Source organism: Ipomoea triloba, chromosome 6 (genome assembly GCF_003576645.1).
Source record: "Ipomoea triloba cultivar NCNSP0323 chromosome 6, ASM357664v1".
Taxonomy (NCBI): Eukaryota; Viridiplantae; Streptophyta; class Magnoliopsida; order Solanales; family Convolvulaceae; genus Ipomoea; species Ipomoea triloba.
Window position 1 is genome coordinate 18687951 of NC_044921.1, and position 21755 is coordinate 18709705.

The 21755-nt window shown below is 33.9% G+C and overlaps 3 protein-coding genes and 2 non-coding genes across 9 annotated transcripts; 2 read left to right on the forward strand and 3 right to left on the reverse strand.

Annotated features, from left to right (window-relative positions):
- Nucleotides 1-4581: 4581 nt before the first annotated feature.
- Nucleotides 4582-7663, reverse strand: LOC116023336 (transmembrane protein 230-like). Of its 3 annotated transcripts, XM_031264329.1 has the most exons (4): nucleotides 7430-7663; nucleotides 6414-6504; nucleotides 6006-6320; nucleotides 4582-5047 (listed from the first exon to the last, which is right to left on the reverse strand). In XM_031264329.1, the coding sequence occupies exons 2-4, from the start codon at nucleotides 6436-6438 to the stop codon at nucleotides 4968-4970; spliced, it is 420 nt and encodes a 139-aa protein (XP_031120189.1). In that variant the 5' UTR covers nucleotides 6439-6504; nucleotides 7430-7663; the 3' UTR covers nucleotides 4582-4967. The 3 variants fall into 3 exon arrangements, with proteins under 3 accessions (XP_031120189.1, XP_031120191.1, XP_031120190.1); XM_031264331.1 differs by lacking the exon at nucleotides 6414-6504 and having other exon boundaries at nucleotides 7430-7661; XM_031264330.1 differs by lacking the exon at nucleotides 6414-6504 and having other exon boundaries at nucleotides 6006-6308; nucleotides 7430-7660.
- A 1225-nt stretch (nucleotides 7664-8888) lies between these two features.
- LOC116022836 (GBF-interacting protein 1-like) lies at nucleotides 8889-15584 on the forward strand. Its single transcript, XM_031263720.1, has 9 exons — nucleotides 8889-9281; nucleotides 10137-10180; nucleotides 10410-10515; nucleotides 11072-11201; nucleotides 11288-11925; nucleotides 12380-12662; nucleotides 12832-13096; nucleotides 14019-14486; nucleotides 14851-15584. Exons 1-9 carry the CDS (start codon nucleotides 9122-9124, stop codon nucleotides 15157-15159), a joined length of 2403 nt encoding a protein of 800 aa, XP_031119580.1. The 5' UTR covers nucleotides 8889-9121; the 3' UTR covers nucleotides 15160-15584.
- A 242-nt stretch (nucleotides 15585-15826) lies between these two features.
- TRNAP-UGG lies at nucleotides 15827-15898 on the reverse strand. Its single transcript has one exon. It is a non-coding gene; the product is annotated as a tRNA-Pro (tRNA).
- Nucleotides 15899-15974: 76 nt separating this feature from the next.
- TRNAP-AGG lies at nucleotides 15975-16046 on the reverse strand. The gene has a single exon. It is a non-coding gene; the product is annotated as a tRNA-Pro (tRNA).
- Nucleotides 16047-16381: 335 nt separating this feature from the next.
- LOC116022273 (nicotinamide/nicotinic acid mononucleotide adenylyltransferase) lies at nucleotides 16382-21750 on the forward strand. 3 transcript variants are annotated; one of them, XR_004099167.1, is made up of 12 exons: nucleotides 16382-16838; nucleotides 17021-17134; nucleotides 17397-17436; nucleotides 17626-17707; nucleotides 18800-18873; nucleotides 19569-19654; nucleotides 20156-20239; nucleotides 20381-20465; nucleotides 20783-20862; nucleotides 20973-21074; nucleotides 21244-21387; nucleotides 21509-21582. XR_004099167.1 is itself a non-coding variant. In XM_031262904.1 (12 exons), the coding sequence occupies exons 3-12, from the start codon at nucleotides 17430-17432 to the stop codon at nucleotides 21606-21608; spliced, it is 759 nt and encodes a 252-aa protein (XP_031118764.1). In that variant the 5' UTR covers nucleotides 16386-16838; nucleotides 17021-17134; nucleotides 17397-17429; the 3' UTR covers nucleotides 21609-21750. The 3 variants fall into 3 exon arrangements, 2 of the variants coding, with proteins under 2 accessions (XP_031118764.1, XP_031118765.1); XM_031262904.1 differs by having other exon boundaries at nucleotides 16386-16838; nucleotides 21329-21387; nucleotides 21509-21750; XM_031262905.1 differs by lacking the exons at nucleotides 17397-17436; nucleotides 17626-17707 and having other exon boundaries at nucleotides 16389-16838; nucleotides 21329-21387; nucleotides 21509-21750.
- The last annotated feature ends 5 nt before the right edge of the window (nucleotides 21751-21755 follow it).

Genomic DNA, 21755 nt, shown 5'->3' on the forward strand with positions numbered 1-21755 from the left:
GGTGAATGAGAAATTGGTTCTCAAAGTTGACCCATTTGAGTTAGAAAAATATAGAGAAAAACCTTTTGTCCGACATTGGTTTGAGAAGTGGTTTGCACCACTACTTATATAAGACTTTTTCTAAGGCTTATTAAATTGTATAGCATAGAGGCTCTCTCTCGCGCGCAGGGGGGGTGCAAATGAAATCCCAAAATAAACTTAAAAAGGCTTGACTCGTGCGCCGACACCTGCATGCACGAATGTCGTTCAGAAAATTGGTTGGGCTTGCGGGTTGAATTATGCCAAATTTTCATATTTTTTACAATATTGGGCGTGAAGTTAAAACTTAGGATATTGTTTTTATTAATAGTATAGATTGCATTGCAGAGAAATATATATACTGAATTATTACCATTAGTAATTCTAGTCTAGAATTGTATTACGAATTGGAACGTAGGGAAGAATATGTTTTATTAGGAATTCTATTTTAATTTACAATTGTATTAGCGATACGAATTGTATTACCATATTTTACAATATTACGCAAACCATAATATTATAGGTCTGTTTTGGGCGGGAAGTTAAAATTTAGGATATTGTTTTTATTAATAGTATAGATTACATTGCAGAGAAATATATATACTGAATTATTATCATTAGCAATTATAGTCTAGAATTGTATTACGAATAGGAACGTAGGGAAGATTATATTTTATTAGGAATTGTATTTTAATTTACAATTGTATTAGCGATATGAATTGTNACTGGAACTTTCTCAACCGTCATTGGCTCGGTCTCCGACTCCGAATCGGTAGAAGTGGAGGACATGTCGTCGGATTCCCTAGCTCTGTGTTAGGTTTCAGGGTCGGATTCCCGTTTCGGGGTTTTGATTAATATTGGAGATTTTAGTATCTCTGTATTAGGGTTTCAGGGTTTAAGGATTTTGGTTTTAACTGGAGATAGAGATTGGAGATTTTGGTAGCTCTGTATTAGGGTTTCAGGGTTTTGATTTTAACAACTATAAAAAGAAATATATTGGAGATTTTGGCGGAAAGAAAAGTCTTTACGCTAACAAAAATCAGAGTCACTTCTCAAGACTCTTGTGCTGTATTCAACAAAAAAAAAAAGTATTTTTTTAATATATAAAAATATACTGGTATGATGTGTATAGTGTATGAATGATAAATATAGAGGAGAGTGTAGCAAAGTCATAATTCAAATAGTCAATTCATTAATAATGTTATAAAAAAGAAGAAAATATGTGTGTATGTTATGAAACAAGTGCGTATGTCCAAAAAGATTAACTTTGTTCAAACACGTGACCTCTTGATAAGACAAAGTTATGTTATCCTCTGATCAACCAACTAGGATAACTTTGATACGTGGACACTTCATGCAAAACATATAGTTAGCTCTGATACGTGGACACTTAATGCAAAACATATAGTTGTTTATTCCAGATCCTGAGACTATAAATATCCCTTCCCTCCTTGTAATGTTCATTCACCATCAATACTCAGAAACAATACAAGCAAGCAATTCCTTCTCTGAAATACTACTGTGTAGTTCTTACTCTTATTATTAATACTAGTATTTACCCCCGTGCGTTGCACGGAATGAATTTGTTATAATATTTTAAGAAATATTTGAATCGATATACAATTATATAAATTATAACATCGAATATGAGTATGAATAAGTATATAAATGCAATTATAGTATGAGTCTTCCTTGCATGCAACAAATATCACAAAAATTCAGTGTTCTAAAATAAGTGTATAAATGCAATAGGTAGATACTTTACATTATTGCATCATATTCATTAATTTAATTACTTTTCGAATAGTTATTGCATGATCTTGAGGAACACTTATGCTTTGATATTCAGTAAGTATAACTATATTAGAGAAAAATTTATATGGGAGGAATGGGATAATCAGTTGAGTAATTGTTGGTTGACCGTAGAGCGTTGTGTTGGAGGAAGAAGATGATATATAGTGAAGATGATATTGCCCTTCACTATATATCATCTTCTTCTTTCAACACGTTGATATTCTCTGGACAAATAACTGTTGGAAAAAAATTAGCATAAAATGACATTTTACTGGCAATATTGTGGTACAAATATATGTGTGGTCCACTTTCGATTTGGATCGGGTCAAAGTGGATTCGTGTTCTTCGTAGTTAGACGAAAAGATTGATATATTGTACGCTCAAAACTGATAATGGGTGAATGAGAAATTGGTTCTCAAAGTTGACCCATTTGAGTTAGAAAAATATAGAGAAAAACCTTTTGTCCGACATTGGTTTGAGAAGTGGTTTGCACCACTACTTATATAAGACTTTTTCTAAGGCTTATTAAATTGTATAGCATAGAGGCTCTCTCTCGCGCGCAGGGGGGGTGCAAATGAAATCCCAAAATAAACTTAAAAAGGCTTGACTCGTGCGCCGACACCTGCATGCACGAATGTCGTTCAGAAAATTGGTTGGGCTTGCGGGTTGAATTATGCCAAATTTTCATATTTTTTACAATATTGGGCGTGAAGTTAAAACTTAGGATATTGTTTTTATTAATAGTATAGATTGCATTGCAGAGAAATATATATACTGAATTATTACCATTAGTAATTCTAGTCTAGAATTGTATTACGAATAGGAACGTAGGGAAGAATATATTTTATTAGGAATTCTATTTTAATTTACAATTGTATTAGGGATAGGAACTGTATTACCATATTTTATAATATTACGCAAACCATAATATTATAGGTCTGTTTTGGGCGGGAAGTTAAAACTGAGGATATTGTTTTTATTAATAGTATAGATTGCATTGCAGAGAAATATATATACTGAATTATTACCATTAGTAATTCTAGTCTAGAATTGTATTACGAATTGGAACGTAGGGAAGAATATGTTTTATTAGGAATTCTATTTTAATTTACAATTGTATTAGCGATACGAATTGTATTACCATATTTTACAATATTACGCAAACCATAATATTATAGGTCTGTTTTGGGCGGGAAGTTAAAATTTAGGATATTGTTTTTATTAATAGTATAGATTACATTGCAGAGAAATATATATACTGAATTATTATCATTAGCAATTATAGTCTAGAATTGTATTACGAATAGGAACGTAGGGAAGATTATATTTTATTAGGAATTGTATTTTAATTTACAATTGTATTAGCGATATGAATTGTATTACCATATTTTACAATATTACGCAAACCATAATATTATAGGTCTGTTTTGGGCGGGAAGTTAAAACTTAGGATATTGTTTTTATTAATAGTATAGATTGCATTGCAGAGAAATATATATACTGAATTATTACCATTAGCAATTCTAGTCTAGAATTGTATTACGAATAGGAACGTAGGAAAGAATATATTTTATTAGGAACTCTATTTTAATTTACAATTGTATTAGCGATAGGAATTGTATTACCATATTTTACAATATTAGTCAAACCATAATACTATCGGTCTGTTTTGGGCGGGAAGTTAAAACTGAGGATATTGTTTTTATTAATAGTATAGATTATTAAATATTATTATTATAAATACTATAATTTCGATCAAATTCACAACAAATAAAGATTTATCAATTCACCAATAATATGTAAATATAAATGTTTCTTTGATTTTGTTTGGTAAAATTTATTACATTTTTTCTCTTTTTTTTTATTCGTATTAATTTACAATAGTGACACAATATATCATTGTTTAATTAAAATAATAATATCATTGTTTAATTAATTTTGATTGGTAGAACTTATTTCTTTTTTTTTAATTCTTATTAATTTACAAAAATAAGACAATATATCATTGTTTAATTAAAACAATGATATCTAAATATTTTTAAAACATTTTTTTCGCCTTCCAATTCAAGGTGGGGGTCACCAAAAATAACGAATTATTAGTTAATATAAGAGAAAAGTATTTCTCTATTTAAATATCTAATGAATGAATAAGATTAAAACAAATACATAATATGAAACAATATATTAAAACATTTCATCTTCAATGTATTTCATCACATATTTTAAAATATACAAAAATTAAATGTAAACATTGTTACTTAATTTTATATATATATAAAATTTTATGTCTTTTTACACTTATCATCTTATTCAACATATAATTTTACCAAACATTTTAATTTCAAATAGTTAATTTATTAACTACCAAAATTTCAACTTCAACTATTAACTTTTTAGCTTTCAACTTTCATCTAAGTTATAACCACTTTCATCCCCATCTAACTTATAGCCTTTGACGGATAATTGTAGATTTGTTGGAGTATGAAGCATTTTCTTATTTATTTTTTCAAATTAAAATTTATCAATTGAATTGATTGGTTAACCTATTTAACCTTTACTTTTCCTAAGAATACAAGTTCAAATTTAGGCTGCACTCATATGTTTTATTGACCTACTAAAAAAGTACAGCATCTAAAATAAATCATGTAATTCCTAATAAAGTAAAATATTTTTTTTTTGTAAAAAGAATGTATAGGAGATCAACACAACTATCCATGATAAGTTGAACGGAAATTCCAATAAAAATTACTTGTAGTTCATAATTTCTAATACAAGAAGTTGCAGAGGATGATATATAATATAATGTTGAAAACATTACACATGTTAAATTGAATAGTTCACACTTGATTTAACTCATTATAATACAAAACATTTCAGATGTCCTAGCAACAATGAGTTAACACAAGTACATCTCAACTCCAATCACATATTAGCCAAAGCTATTCCATGTTGAATATTGAAGAACACTATCTGAAACAATACTTTCATCATCTAAAAGCCAAGATTCGAATAGTTGAATACATTGCAGTATAACACAATCTGTAAACAAGAGGAAAGAAGGGTGGATAGGAGGGCGTAGCATATATATAACAGAGATGATGTGCGTACTGCGTAGAGAAAATAAGTACAGCAACTCAAACGTCATAAAAACATGCTCAGTAGGTAGGGATTGCAGAAAATCTGTAACCTTGAGCACCTCTCCAAGAATAATAAGCGATGCGTGTCTCATAAAATCCTGCAGAGTTATTGGTATAAGAAATTGTTGATGGCTGTTGGCTGTTTCAGCGATTAAAAATAGAAAATAAAAGCCAAAAAGCCTGAGAAGAATATAAATGCAAAAATGTAGAATGGCAAGTTGAGTAACAGACATAAAAGTCACTAATAAGAGGGTTTCAGTAAATTTACCAATATGCTGCCTAAGATGTAGCATTGGCACCTACTCTACTCTACCTTGTACTCAGTAATAATTTTGAGTGCCAAGAGACAGTTAATACTTTAATAGCTTATGCTTACAAGCTAATCTACTATAACAGGGCAACATCAAACAAAACAAGCTATCCCCTTTCATTACAGTTTGCATAATTGCATCTCACCAATCACCACAAGGGGTCAAGGGCAGAGTTTACCAGTTCACTTTTTGTTTTTGCAATACAGACAGTTTAATATTTATGCTTACGAGAGCTAATCTACTAAAATAGGGATAAAACAAACTAAGCAAGCTTTGCCCCTTGGTATGCAGATGGTCACATCTTGCATTCATGCCACAAGTGTTGAATTAACAAAAAAGAGTGGAGATCTTTCCTTGTTGCTAAATATCAAGAATTTAGTTGTCAGTAGTGGTGAAGAAAAAAAGACCATTTCCCCCAAAATCACTTGGAGCCTAAAGAGGAGAGTTTGTCCCACAATAAGCTGGCAATCTGCCAAAGTAAACTTTATATAATAGAAGTTATGCCTATTTACTAAAGATTATTTTTAAAAACTAGAAGCTATATTTATAAATTATTGATAAACTCTATATGTTTCATGCTAAAGCATTCTTCCATCAGCTAGGCTTTCACCTACATCCCTTGAATCTTTTACTCATTGACTCATTGTTATGACTTATGAGCTATGCACCTAAGTTTGAACAAGATGTTATGCAGCAGAAAAAGTAATAAAACTGTAAAGTTGTAAACATGTCAGTTTATCTTTACCTGGGAGAAAGGTTAATAACCCCAGTCCTAAAAGACCATATGCTTGGGACCGTTCACCTGGCATATGACCGGTGAGGATGAAGAATGACAGAAAGAGAAGAAGACATCCAAGAAATAGCAGAAAAATTGCAAGGGCAAGGGACTTCCATGGAACTTGCTCAAAAGATTTTGGTGAATAGTCAAATCGGTGGTCAGCTCGTCTTGCCTCACTGCCATATTCATCATCTTCATCAGCAGCAAGCCGGCTGTAACGAATATTCCGCTTAGTAGCCATTACCCCAACTCTTAGTTCCAAGCAAATGTCTGCAAGCTCAACTTTAAAAAGGTTTGATTGAAAAAATGTGAGAAAGGTACTAATGAGAACTTTACAAAGTCACTAGATAATCACAAGAACTCAAGTAAAAGTACACTGAATTTTAGAAAAAGACAGCATATCTTCAGGACAGAAGAAAATATTTCATCTTTAACATCATGTAGTGTAATGATCATTCTTTCTTGCCTGCATAAGTGAAAAAATGGAGAATGCAAGTAAATAAGAACTTATTTAAACATCTTATTAGCATTGTTTAATAGTAGAAACTCTAGTCCTATTCCTAGCAGGAGTGGGCTTGGTTTCCTATTCCAAATATTCAAATAAGAGTGGTCTTAGCCATGTTTGCATAAATATATTAACTCTATACAGTTCAATACGCATTGAGACAATCTATTGTAATAGATTATTATTAATAAGCCTTTGTATTCTTTTGCTTCCGCCTTACTAGTGATTCGCCATTTGCTAGGCCTGTCAATCCCTCAATTTCATCAAGCTTAAAACATTGCTCCAAGGTATTTTTAAACTTTCGGCGAATCCATAAACTAAGTAAACCCCATGCAAACACTCAGGCAGCTTATCCCAATATCCCATAAATTTTCATTAAATACTCACTTGTACCAATTGATAACTTAAGAAAAAAACACTAGATATCCTTACAAACTCTACTCCATTAGTTATCTCTCTAAGAATGGAAAACAATTTCTTGAGTTGCAGACTTGCATCCTAACAGGGGTGATACAATACTTAAAGTGGGTGTAGCTAGAGCTTGGATTTCACGACATAATTACCTCCGAATCTCACTAAAAACTTAAATTGATCTTGAACTATGATAAAACACCCAAAATCTCCAGGGTTTTCTCTGCAAATTCAGTTACTCAGTACAGCCAGCAGATTTCAAATCTCCATATAAAATTACTACAAGCGCTTAATGAGTTAGTGAATAAATAACGATAAGATCAATCATCAATTCCAGAAATTGTGACACTGCAAAATCAACTCCACTAATTGAAAAACGTCACAAATACAGTCAACTCTTAGAAAACATTTTTTTTTTAAAAAAACAAACAAAAAACAAAAAACAAGTTTCTGTACGAGTATAGAGTTTCGGCACCTTGATATAGATACAGTTTCGGAGCCTCTTGTCGACGATCTTCAGGGAAGTGCGACTATGTGGACGGAGGAAGAAGGTCGACTGAATTAGGGTTTAGAATTTAGGATTTAGGGGGTTGCTGCTGGTAGGGGAGGCAGAAATCGCAGATTCTCTGTTCGCTATTCGCACTTCGCAGGGGAAATGGGGCGGACACGGACTGGCCAGAGATTTTACTATTTTAGATTTTAGGTTGTTATTCGGCTCTTTCCTTGCTTATTTAGCGAATTTGACATTTCAAAACAAACATTCCTTTTTTTTCTTTTTTTTTTTGGTTTATGATATTTTACTTTTCAAGAGAATATAATATTTCTCGTGAATGAACTATATCATCCACATAAGATTTTGAAATGAATGTGATTTCATTACTATTTTTAGATTATTTAAGACTACCATTGATATTTACAAAGTCTGTCATTTTATTTATAATTATTATAAAATATATATTTTATGTTAGCTCATTATATGTATTATATTTAATTATATTTTGTAATTATATAATTTATTGTAGTTTTATTACGTTATGTTAGCTTATAAAATAATTTTGTTTCTCAATTTCACGATTTTAGTTAATTATTTTTAAATCATGTAATTATATATGATATCATTATCTTGTTTATTTATTTTAATTTTAAAATGCATTAAAATATATGAAAATATGTTAAAAGGGTATTACAATTGATAGTGTAAATGTAAACAGGGTAGTATGAATTTATAGCATATGTGTTGTTTGTGTATATCAGAAGATGATTATAAACTGCTAAATGGAATAAATTGATGAATATATGAGGAAATTGAGGGAAGAAAATCTAATATTTTCCAAATGACACTCGACCCTTAATAATTTATAAGGGACACGACTTTTCAAGGATAATAATACATCAATTATACACTTTAAGTTTCTACGGTAGTCATTGGGATATTTACCGATCACAAATCCCCCACTTTTTGAATCTGCAAGAGTCGTCAAGTTCGAGAAGTAAACTGTGTTCCCGCGACGAACTCGTTGCGAACAAAGTCTTCGATCTGAATGTCTTGGTAGTCCGTGATGAACCCCTTAAGTTTGAATTGAGCATGGAGGACGTGATTTACGCGGATTACTTCGTAAAAAATCTTAGACTAAAAAATTTTCACCGGAGAAAAACTAGCTTAGGAAAAAAAAGTACAATCTAATCATTAAACATGAAATAACTCACATCAATCTATAAAAAAATTGGAATTAACTTTTTCTTATAGGCTTTAATAAAAGGAAATAGAAGGGGCCCACAGATACTACATTCGCACTCACTCTCTAGTTCTCCCTCAGTCTCTCACTCTCTTGTCCCTCTCCTCATTCCTCAAACTATATATACGTTGGTACTTGCTCTGTTCTTAACTCAAACCAAATATAAAAAAATAAAAAATAAAACATTTTTTATTTGTATTTATTTTAAATTATCAAATAAAAAAAAAGATTTTTCTTGAATTCTCTTACTCCGTATTTTTTAAATTTTAATTAAAATTAAATTACTATGTTATTGTACGCCAATCTGTGTATGATTTTCTCTCCTCCTCTAATAATTTATAGGCCCTGCTCTTAAATTCCTATTTTATACTCAAATTTACAAATTTTCCAATCAGTTTGAATTTTTGTTTGAAATTTTTTTGTTTTCGAACATGAGTGGTGGTGCTAGGGTTTCGATTCCGGCCAACCTCCGGAAGACGATCCAAGACATTAAAGAGATCGCCGGCAACCACTCCGACGAGGACATCCTCGCCGTTCTCAAAGAATGTAAGATGGACCCTAATGAAACCGCCCAGAAGCTCCTCTATCTTGGTATACATAAGAATGTCTCTCTCTCTCTCTCCTTTTTTTTTTTAATAATTTTTTTTAATAAATTTTTTTGGTTATGTTTGTGTATTATTGAGGGAAATCGGCTAATGCTCGTTGTTTTTTGAATGTTAACGTAATGCGGTGATCTATGGGCGGTTTAGGTGGATTTTGTTTCGGTTGTGGTGGGTTAATTTGGAGAAAAGAGAAAGAATGCGTTTTTGGTTTCTTTTGAATTCGAGAAATATGTTCTTGAGCCCATGGATGCATGAGTTTCATTCAGTAGCGATTTTATCTACTTGAAATGCATATGCAATAGTGTAACCTATTTTGATGGCTTGTTCTTTTCCCTCCCTTGGTTGAGCTTATAATGAGCTTGGTTGGGCCTAATCCAGCTTCAGTACGTGCCATTCTAATGGCACATCATGCTCATTTTGGCTGGGCCAGGTCTGCCAAAAAGTTTTTTTCGGTTATTGTATGATTTCTTGAATAAGTTAGGATTATTTGGTGAAAGATATACTGCACAGAGACTCAGAAAAGGTAAAAATTGGAAATTTCTTGTACTTTTTTGGATGTCGATGGAAACCCCATAACCTTTCAGGCGTAGGTAAACCCCACCTTGTGACTTTAGCCGGCAAAGGACCACAAGGAAGTAAACTAGCCTAGGTTACCTATAGCTGATCGGCTCAAATCAAGGGGATAAGGATACAAACTTGTGACCTTGTGGTTACAAGTGTGGATGTCTTGCCATCTTGGCTGGGGTTACCCCCAAAATTCTTGTATGTTCTTGTTGAAGGGTGTTGTAGAGTTTACTGTTGAATGGTTAAATTTGTTGCTCAGTCACTTTGCTTAATTTTGCAGATACCTTTCACGAGGTTAAAAGGAAACGTGATAGAAGGAAACTGGTGAGCATTTCAATTCAGTCTATACATTTTGCGTGATGGTCTCCATTGTTTGTGGGTAGCCACCAAAATGTTTGTGGGTAGTTGCAACTTGGGCGTGTTAGATAGTCAAGACCAAGTTTTAATAAACTTCATTAGCTTTATTTGTTTCTTATTGATATTTCTTTATTATTGAATTTTCTTGAATATTCTGTTAGCTCAATTGTTCATCCAATAATTATATATTTCATAGAATACCAACAATCGAAGTGCTGAAGAATACAAGTGGACACCAGGCATGCAGCGGCGAGGAGCTAGGGGTGGAAGAGGAAACTATTCTTCAGCTTATGTTTCTGATGGTATGTTAATTTTAATTTATTACATAAAGACTGTCTCTAAAATACACTCCTATGATTTATGTCGTTGAACTGGAATTCTTGATAATGTTTTTATTATAGCAAATGGGCTAATGATTTCCTCATGAACTTCAACCTCGCTTTTAAGTATACTGTTATCACTTTGAGTTGTTTACACTTTTGAGTGCAGACATATTTGCTTAGGAATTTAAGTCCACCTATGCACTTTCACCAATATTCCTGCCTTCCTGGGTATGCTGCTACCCTTTCTTTCATGTGAAGGGAAGTTGGTAGAAAAGTATTTTGGCATGATAACAATGGTTATTTATTACCATTTGAGAATGAGAAGCATTTGCCTCATTGGAATCAGAATGTAGTTGCTACTTCCGTATATGCTTTCTACATGAACTACTATACCTGAAAAAGGAGTTTATCTTTTTCTTTCTTTGTGTGTGTATGTGTGTGCTTCAGTTTAGTTGCAATTTGTACAAGAGTTGATTCTGGGATGTTTCCCCTAACTAATAATTTGTGGTTTTCCTGTTACCCTGTTATTCAACAGATGCTGGACGCAGGAAACAAATGAGTTATAGACAGGAAAACGGAGTAAGATATTCTACAGAGAGAAGTGCCAGGGGTTCCTTGCCTGTTAATACCCAATCAGAAAAGAATGCAGGCCCTCTTGTCAAAAGGTGAACTTTATTTCTGCTAGCAAGCTACACATTGTTATTGATGGTTCATAATTAATAAGTTACTGGTTACCTAAAATCTTTTACAGCTCTTCAGCTTCCGCCATGCCAGCAACATCTAATGGAAACTCAAATCATGGATCAGTCACCCAAGTAGCTGCAAAAAGGGCAAGTGATGCCAGCATAACCTCTGTAGTTGATGTAAATAAGTTTTCAAAATTGCCTTCAGTGACCCTAAAACAACTCCGATATTTAAACCCTGGCCCTACTCCTACTTCTACACCCACATTTTCTCCTGGTAGAGTCAAAGATGAAAATTCCGAATCAATACCTAGTGATCTGATTATTAGCCTGGCTTCAGCATCTGCATCAGGTGTCTATTCCTCTGCATCAGATCCTGTATTAATGCCATCTTTGAACCCTCGAAATCCTGGAGCAGTAGGAACAATAAAGCGTGAAATAGGAACTCAGAGGATAGCAAATGAAGCCCAAAGTGAGAGCAATCTGAATGTTCAAGGTATCATGAAAAATGGTCATCCTGCCTCTGGAGTTGTGAAAAATGGTCATGCTGCCTCTGGAATTGTAAACTCCACTAACAAAATAAGGTCTACAGAATCAAAAGAAGTTAGGAAAAGCCGGTTGGCTGAGTCTTCAAAACCTTTACCGTTAATCCAGGATGAACCACAAGCTATTATAAATAATTCTGAAAGTGGGCATTCTGAACAAGGTAATAATCATTCAAAGGTTACTGAGTTACTGTTAAATGATTCATGCTCCCCCACCCTAATTCTTGTCTAGACTCTTGATGCAAACCACTACTAAGACTAATATTCTGCTATTACATTTTGATAGTTGCTTCAATTGAAAGTCTGAAACTTTCAAAACTACTTATATTCGTTGTTGCTATTTCCCTTCTGGTTAATGTAAATCACATGGTTCTTTTACATGATTTTCTAAAGACTAAAGGTGTTATAACAAAGTTTTGATGGCTTGTTAGTATGTGTCATTTGATTAGTGGAATCATTTAACATGGTGAGTTATTGTATTGTGTTTGCCACTAGTGATAATTCTGACTTGGTTTCTGTTTTCAATATGGTATTTTAAATTTAGGATATTGGCTCCTTTTCCCTTTTCCATCCTCTTTGGTAATCTCAACTTTTCTTCAAATGGTTATTATGCAGTATTGGCATCTAAGGGTGGAACTGTTGCATCTGAATCCCCTATATCGTCACTTCCTAAATTAAATGACAATGTATCCACTGAACAGCTTGATATGAAGTTAGAGAAACTAAAGATTTTTGCTCATCAACCTGTTATTTTACCTGATCATCTTCAAGTACCTGAAGCCTTGAAGACTGGATTGACTTTTGGGAGTTTGGAAGCTCCAATGGAGCAGAGCATGAACTCAAGCAATGATAAACCCACTCCAGTTGTTGATCAAACTTCCAGGGAAGCTTCTATGAGGTAAGTTATGAAGCAATATATACCCTTGCCTTGTGTGTTGAATTGACATTTCGGTATTTTCTGGATCTGCCAGCTAATCTAAAGATGTTTGCTGTTCTTTAGTCAATGGTGGTTTCTCTTTTATATGCTTTGATTACTTATTCTTATGTCATATATAAAACTGATGCAGTCATCAGGCTCCATCCTTGACTGCTCAAGAAGTCTGTCATCCAGATAATGCAGAGTCACATCAGCATGTATCTGAAAATGTTCCACCGGTTGAAGACAATACGTCATCTGGTGCGGCTAAAACATTTGACCAGCCAAAGCAGGAGGTACCTCCGCCTTTTGGAGGTTCACAAATTTCTTTTATTCAAACTCCAGATTATAACTTTGGTCTTGTACCACAAGTGCTGAACCCACATCTTGTGCAATTTGAAGGATCAGATAAGCAGGCATGTCTTTTTGTGTCTAATTAGTTTTAGCTCCAAATTTTGTTCTCAGCATTTGACTGCATTCATCTAGTATTGCATTATATTTGCAGTATGCTGAAGTATTTCATTCTTTAGTTGCTATTAGTTCCTGCCACCTAATACAATGGCAATCTGTTCAACTGTGTCAATGGACATATGCAACTTGAAAATTAATTCGAAGATTATTAATATAGGTTTTTCCAAGGGATTACTGTCAGTCAATTATGTGGTTGTCTCTGTCCTATCTTATGGAGTTCTGGATCCGTTACTGTCATTTTTGTGCTCTGTTTTATTGGGGATTAGCATTTGCTTAGCACATTGTTGTGAGAATCATATGTTTGCACATAATTCCTTGTCCTTATTTACCAGTTATTCTCTCTTCAATTCTCCCGTGATTGTTTTTACTTTTTATGAGTTGATAGCAAATTGAAAATATTTGTTTTCTTTCTGTAAATGTTTTTGGGGTAGGGATGGAGAGGCTCACTTATTTTTCACTGTTGATTATTTGTTTTTGTCATACCAAAAAAACCTGGCGTTAAGATGGTTCTTTAACTTTTTAGCATCTTTATTAGTTTGTGATGAAGCTCCATGGCATATGTGGTTTTCTGTTGCATATTTGCATCATGATATTCGTATAGTTTCCACTTTTCACTGCAATATGATTTTCTTGGCCCACAATTATATATTTCTAGAATACAAATTTGTTAATCTTTTGACGATTAATGAATGGGTTATACGGCTCTAAATTCTTAATTAATGGTATTATAACATCTAAACAATTATGCAGTAAAAGGGGTAGGGAGCTGAAAGATATTTTTGATGTACTCAATTATTTTGCTTTCTGACTTCAAGTAATTGTTTGCAATGAAAAATGTTTGAACCCATGTCCAAAATCCAAATGCAGGGTGGGAATTCTCAAGCACAGTCAACATCGGGCTCAACTCCACCTGTTTCTCAACCCATGGGCATTGGACAGAGTTCTGTAGCCGTATCTCCACAGTTGTTTCCTTTCCTCAGACAGCCATATGCTTCTAACTACTTCCCTTACAACCCTTATCTCCCTCCCTTTTACATGCCTCAAAGTGCCCACCAATTTTTAGGCCCGGGTGGCTTTGCTCAACAACCGTCTACTGCCAACATATATATGCCTCCTCCATCAACAGGGGTTAAATTCCCTGTACCGCCCATGTACAAGCCTGCGGCTATTACTGGAAATTTGGCACACTATGGGGTTCCGGCCGGCTACGGTTCATATAGCTCGTCTGTTGGATATGGTTCCAGTGAAGCCCCAGCCGCCGGTGGCTCCACTAGTAGTGAAGAACTTGCTGCAGCTCAGCTGAATGAAAAGAATATGTACTCCACACTAAAACAGGTGTAGTACCCTACACTTTTAATATTTTATATTTGCCACCATATTTTTGTTTTTATATTGGACTGAACAGTAGCTATAATCACTAGAGATTCGGGAAACTTATTAGAATAGAGTTGCTTCTAATATAACAAGGGAGTTGAGATTTCTTCATGCTTTTGATATTAGTGCTATTTTGTACCCAAGGGTGTTAAAGTCGGTTACCATATCTCTTTAGTAGAAGCACGCAATAGCCTATGTTTAGTATGAAAAGCACAAATAGCGTACAATTCCTTGTAGAACTCGTGCATCGTGCTTCTCATTGGCAAGTGACCATACTTGTCTTTCATCATCATTTGTAACATTGATTTTTCGAATTTGTTTACAGAATGAAGAGGCACATGTTCGGGCCTCGGCAACTGGAAGGGATTTATCGATGTTACCGGCCAATTACTTTTACAACTTACCTCAGGCCCAGCAAGTGGCTTTCCCCCCTGCACATTCTGCACATGGATCTTTTCCCGGTATCTATCATCCATCTCAGTCGGTTGCTACCCCATCAAACATTCAATCATTACCCCAGCAAACTCAGGCTGTTGGCGGATCAGTTGATGCACTTCCTCCCTCCGGTGCTCATCAGCAACTGCAACCTCAAATTAATTGGAATTCAACATTTTTGAATAGGGAAAACATCTGAGGATAAAATCCATCCGAGGATAAATGTGTGCATATATGCACCATACCCAAAAAAAAAAAAAAAAAAAAAACTAAAATAACATGCAACTCAGAGCTCTTTATGAATGTAAATATGAAGTATACTTTCGAAATGTAGGCAATTTTGGGTGTTTTACCCACCCGGAATTTACACCCTTTGGTGTTTTGATGCACAGTTTTACCCATCCGTCTGCAGATTATAAGAAATAGGTTTCGATTTCTTTTATTTTAGCAGCAATAGGTGTTTGGAAGTTTGATAGAGCAGGTGAAATAATTTTCTGATTGTTCATTCAAATTTTCACCTGTATATATTTGAGGATTTATACTCTGTAATTTGCACAGCTATTGTATATATAATTTGTTTCGTGGTAGAAAATGATCCAAATCTAGTAGAGTTTGGCAGTAGTATATATTTGTTTATTCGAGTTTGCGTTGAGGTTTAATCATTTCTTGAACGTTTGAGTTTATTTGCATTTTGCTGGCGTTAAATGAACAAATCGATAAACCCCCCAAAATTAGGTTTATAGACTCTTTTCTTTCACATTAGTAGTGTATGTTCTTTTGCAACCAAACTCTAAAACACGAAACAAAAAGGAAGTAAAAACTGCCAGATTACTAGATTAGCAGCTACGTCGTGTATGGGTAAAAAGGGGGCATTCCGAGAATCGAACTCGGGACCTCTCGCACCCAAAGCGAGAATCATACCACTAGACCAAATGCCCACATATGTTGTGATGCGGTGTTTTCTTTAATAACATTTATATAATCATCGATCTACTATTAAAGAAAAGAACTTTTGGGGCATTCCGAGAATTGAACTCGGGACCTCTCGCACCCTAAGCGAGAATCATACCACTAGACCAAATGCCCATTGTTGATTTTGGTTTGTTTTTATAATATATATCTTAATCCTGATCCAATACAGAATTAGAATTCATAAGATACAAAATTCATGTTCATAATGCACATAATTATATCACTGAGAACACATAAACACGTAACATAATACACATGCACATTATGAAATTGAAATTCGTAATGTACATAATTATATAAATAAAGACACATAAATTAATTGCATGTACTTATTTTAATATATCGTGTTTGTATATGTGTATTGTATTTGTTTATATGTTCTTAGCTATATAATTTTGTGAATGGATTTAAATTATGTATTTTATGAAGCCTGTATATTGAACCAATATCCAAATTGCATTTTGAATCCTGATATACTGTATAAATTACGGCCCGGAGTTAAGGCTGCCGGCCGGAGAACTTTCTTTTTTTTTTTTTTTTTGCACAACCGGTCGGAGAACTTTAGCTCTAGGAAATCATTGGTTGTTGGATCAACCTCCAAGATTATGTGTTAGATGTAATTTTATTATTTATTGGGATCATCTTTTCACGCAGACCGCAGGACTGTAGCAAGCAAGCCAGAGCCAGACTCTCCTCCGAAGTCCGACCGCCGGCGCCGCCTCTGCCTCAAGCTTTTGGTCGATCATACTCACCTTTGTTTCTGGCCTCCTCCCTCAGCTCGCTCACAGTGCAACGCAATGCAAATTGACCACATGCGCACGACCTGCTCGATAAAATGCTGAAGAGAGCAATACCAAGAGAAAACTACACTTCCACTTTCAGAAGCGAGCTCTCGTAAACGCTAAGGTGAAATGGGTAAAAGACAGGGCATAGCCGGTGGGAGATAACTCCTAGCTTTTAACACTACATCAAACATGATGATATCGATGAACAATATCAAATTAAATTGGCGTTATATATTTTTAAAATATTAAATTAGTTTTGATTTGTAATTGAATAATTATAATTATGTTATTTTTTTTTTACAGGGAATATCAGTCCAAACCCACCATTGATGCCAGAAGGTCACAGTTGAATCCACCATTAGCTTGTTCGCAGACCCAGAATTGCGTTAGCCCAGAGAAGGGGTCGGATTTCATCAGGTACATGGTTGAACATCTGATATCTTTTTGAAGCTGCGAATGAATGCGTTGTTTTTGGCCTCACAAAAACGAAAAAAAAAAAAAAAGAAGATTCCAAATTCGATTTTCTTTTTCGGAACCTAACCCCACGATAACTGCTAAGAAGAAAACCAAAAATAATACTTAAAAGCTTATTCAAAAACATGGAATATTCCCGCACTGATTTCTTCTTCCTTGTTCTAAATTTGCTGGCTCGATATATACGAATCTCTCCTCGTCAAAGTTCAAACATCCACCGAGGGTTCATCGTGAAACAATGTCTAGTAATCACTCTTCTCCTCTCCCCTTCATGAATTTCTGTGATTTTAAATTTTTTTTTTTTTTTACTTTCCGATCACTTTTGATAAGCTATGTTTCGTTTCACAATTTAAAAGCTTTTGCAGCTTCTTGCATTGTGTGATTCTTGAACTTGAATAAGTTTAACAAGCTCATAATTCTTTTCAACTTTGTAGGTAATACAGATATCGATTTGCCACTGGAAAAACTATCTTTAGGATTAATCCAGCAACATAACCCTCCAATTCCCAAAACAGAGTATGTTATAATTTGTTCTTTACATAGGTTTTTTTAGTTTTCCTTTATTTGTTGATATTTGAAACTATGGAAGTATCTCATTTTGGATCTAGATGTTTGTTTTGCTTGTTTAATTATAGAAAGATTACATTTTTAAAACTTTTATGCTGTGCTTGGATAGGTCGAGGGTGAGAAGAAAGAAAGTGGGAATGAAAATGTGAAGGAAAGGAAAATGAATAAGAAAATTTGTGGCTGAATGAGAAGATAAGTAGAAATAAGAGGTGTGAAATGGAGATGATGCATGTATTGAGAAGTAGAGATGATTTAAGTCATTTGTATGGTGTATGTTATGAAATGAATGGCCAATCAGCCCAATCTTTCCTTTTCTTTCATTTTTGGAGAGGAATATATTTGATAGGTTGGAAGATTGTTTTCTCATTCCCTTTTCCTTTTTCAACCAAGAGAAATTAGAAATTTCTGCTCCTTTTCCTTTCACCTTATTATTATTCTTCCATTTTGCATAATAAAATTAGGCTTGTTTACTAGTATAATGTTATCTTCTTCTTCTTCTTCTTCTTCTTCTTCTTCTCTTCCTGGTCCTCCATTTCTTCAAGTTTATGTCCCTTTTAAGGGTCAATAGGGGATTAAGAAAATCTACTCACCTTCTTGGGTCCTTTCAAAATAAAGAAACGCCATTTATTTTACTTAAATAGCTACATATCATTAAAAGGAAAAATAGGAGAAGCTGAAGTAAAATATATGTTCTTTCCTTGAGGTATTGCAATTAGTTCTTCTCTCTCCTTTTTTAAAACCTGCATTCCTTCATTCTTTCAATACTCATGGTCCTTCTCTAAATTGTTGTTGGTGAAACATAGATTTATGATGGAAACAATTTACCAAGTTTTTCATAATTAAGAATATTTTGCCTCCTACTGTTTGTTTGCACTGTGTATGTGGGGGAAGATAAATATTTTTAGTGTGTGTATCCAAATGGAAAGAGAGGCTACTATGAGAAAAAGTCATTAAGTCTATTAAAGAAGGCTATCTTTTACCTTTTGTTCCTTTTATAACTAACCTTCTGCCTCATCCTAACGTTCTCTTTCTCTCTCGTAGGAAAATAACATATGTAGTTCTTGTGTCAACTGGAAGTTTCAACCCTCCTACTTATATGCATTTGCGTTGTTTTGGTAAATAATGTCTTGATCTCAATTGATTTTTTCACTATTGCAATTTTTCTGGGAAGATGATGGAGGAGAGTCATTATTGTACACTTGTACTCTATCTAAAGGGAACCTGCTGCTTGACTTATTTTTCTCTGCCCTCAACCTTGTAAAATTGCACTAAGATTATCTACAATCGTGTTTCTTTCTAAATGTTTCTCACTTATTCCACATCTTTTGGAGATATTCTGGGGATGGACAATCATCTTTGTCTTGTTGTATGTTATAGGAAGATGATGCATGAATCATTATTCCCTGCTATCAGCCTAAAAAATTGCACTGGGATTATGATACACACCCAAAATCAGGCAAATCAGAATACATAAGGAAATGCTTAACACAAGGGATTTGACAAGAATAAAATCAAAGGCACAATCATATCAACAATATCTCCTTTTCCATAATTATTTATTTCCTAGCACTATAAATTAGAACCTCTTCTAGAGGTTTAGAAGAGGTTCTAATTTATAGTGCTAGGAAATAAATAATTATGGAAAAGGAGATATTGTTGATATGATTGTGCCTTTGATTTTATTCTTGTCAAATCCCTTGTGTTAAGCATTTCCTTATGTATTCTGATTTGCCTGATTTTGGGTGTGTATCAGATTATATTTTCAATCATTCTCTCTAAATGTATACCAATTTAATTGTTCTGTGGCCAGAGCTGGCAAGAGATGCATTGAATTCACAAGGATTTTGTGTAATTGGAGGTTACATGTCACCGGTGAATGATGCATATAAGAAAAAGGTACATAAGCATACAACTAGGTATTCAACATGTTTAGGATTTTTTTTTTTCTTATAAACAATTTTCATATGCAACATTGTCATCCGGTCATATGACAAGCTACAACTAGAAAAAACTGTTGTAGCCATTTTTCAAAGCCAAACTAACATGGTTTTTGGAAAATGAAATGCATGCCCTTCTTGGTGTATATATCCAAGTTAGGATAGTGTGTTTATAATTATTTCAGCACGCATGTACATACATAGATACACACATATATCTGAATATAGTTATTAAAAAAAAATGTTAATAACTACTGTAGAACTCTTTTGGTAACTATGCAATATGCTTACTCTCAATAATCAATATTTGCTCTTTGTTGTTCATTACTTCATTATTTGCCTTTAGTTAGATGTTTTGAGATCTACATTTTCCTCATTACACATGCCTTGCTTTATGACTGCTGTAAATGATCAAATAAAGCAATATATCTCAAGGTTCTTTTCCTTTTGTTTTTTATAGGGTCTTATATCTGCCAAGCATCGTATTGCAATGTGTCATCTGGCTTGTAAGAGCTCAGACTTTGTGATGGTTGATCCGTGGGAGGTGTGCACACCTTTCTTTCTGTCTCTATCCTAAAGCCTTCCATTTTATGTAGGATACTGTTAATCATGTTTATTCTGTTTATCATGTTAATAACTTTGTGCTAAGACCTGGTGCTATAATAATTTATGATTGATCTTATAGGCAAGTCAGGTTACCTATCAGCGCTCATTGACAGTTTTGTCTAGAATCAAGACCTCTTTACTGGACAGTGGATTGGCATCAAGTGGTAGGTTCTGGACTGTATTAAGTTACAGAAAAAAGAATAAAGCAGAAAAAATAAAATCGACATGATGCTAATTCTTCACTTTTTAGTTTATTTTTCCATATAAGTATTGGCCTCCCCATTTCCAACTTTGCAGACCTTGGGTGGGTTTTGTGTTTTGGACCGACAAATTTGGCCTCTATATATCCTCTTTGTTGGTCTAGATTTCTTTATACTAATCATGCTACTCTTTTGTTAGTTTGTTGATATTTTTGAATTTTCTGATAGCATTATTTATTGTTGTTATGATTATTATTTCTCCACCTGATTGTTATATGCAGATTCCCTCAAGGTCATGCTCTTATGTGGTTCCGATTTGCTAGAATCTTTAAGCACACCAGGGGTTTGGATTCCTGAGCAAGTAAGTTCATTTAGCAGGGTTTGTCTTGACACATCATCATACAAATCCCATATGCTATTTCAAGAAATATAAGGCAAAAGCATATTACATGTTGTCTATTGACTTTCCAGGTCAGGACAATTTGTAGGGACTTTGGCTTGGTCTGTGTTCGCAGAGATTGTCAGGATGTCGAGAAGATTATTGCTAAGGATGACATCTTAAATGCATATAATGTAAGAAAGCGTATATGTTAAATACTTGTGTTGAGTAGTAACAAAACAAAACACTAAGATAAGCTTTTAGAGGAGAAAACTTTTACGCCCTAAACTAATTTTCTTTCCCAGTAAATGAAGCCTTGATGTTAAATACTCGCATTTAAATTCAGTTTCTGTCACCCTAGAGGGGATAAAGAAAGAGAAGAGGTAAAATAGCAAAAAAATGAGTAAGCTAGTTAGGCATCACTGACATCGTAACATGCACTTGGCAGACCAACATCAAAGTTGTGGATGAGGTAGTGCCAAATGGGATCAGTTCGACAGGATTGAGGTAAGCTTATTTGGCATCACTAATCGAATCCTGGCTGAAGACTTAAAGTAAAGTAATCTTGTTGGATTTGTTGCAGAATAACTCACATATTTCTTTTTATTTATTATTTTTTGATTTTCAGGGATTGCATATTGAAAGGGTTGTCAATCAAATATCTGACTGCAGATGAGGTGATTGATTATATAAAGCAGCAGAGTCTCTACCAGGAGGTGCAAAATTGAGTTGGTTCCTCCTCTGTTCATTAAGTTGTCAAACCCCTTGCTATATATATGATGATAAATTCAATTAATATATACTCTGTCCATTAACAAATGACAAGAAAGCCACTGTGTATCAATAAAAATCAATTCTGTTCTAATGCTATTTTG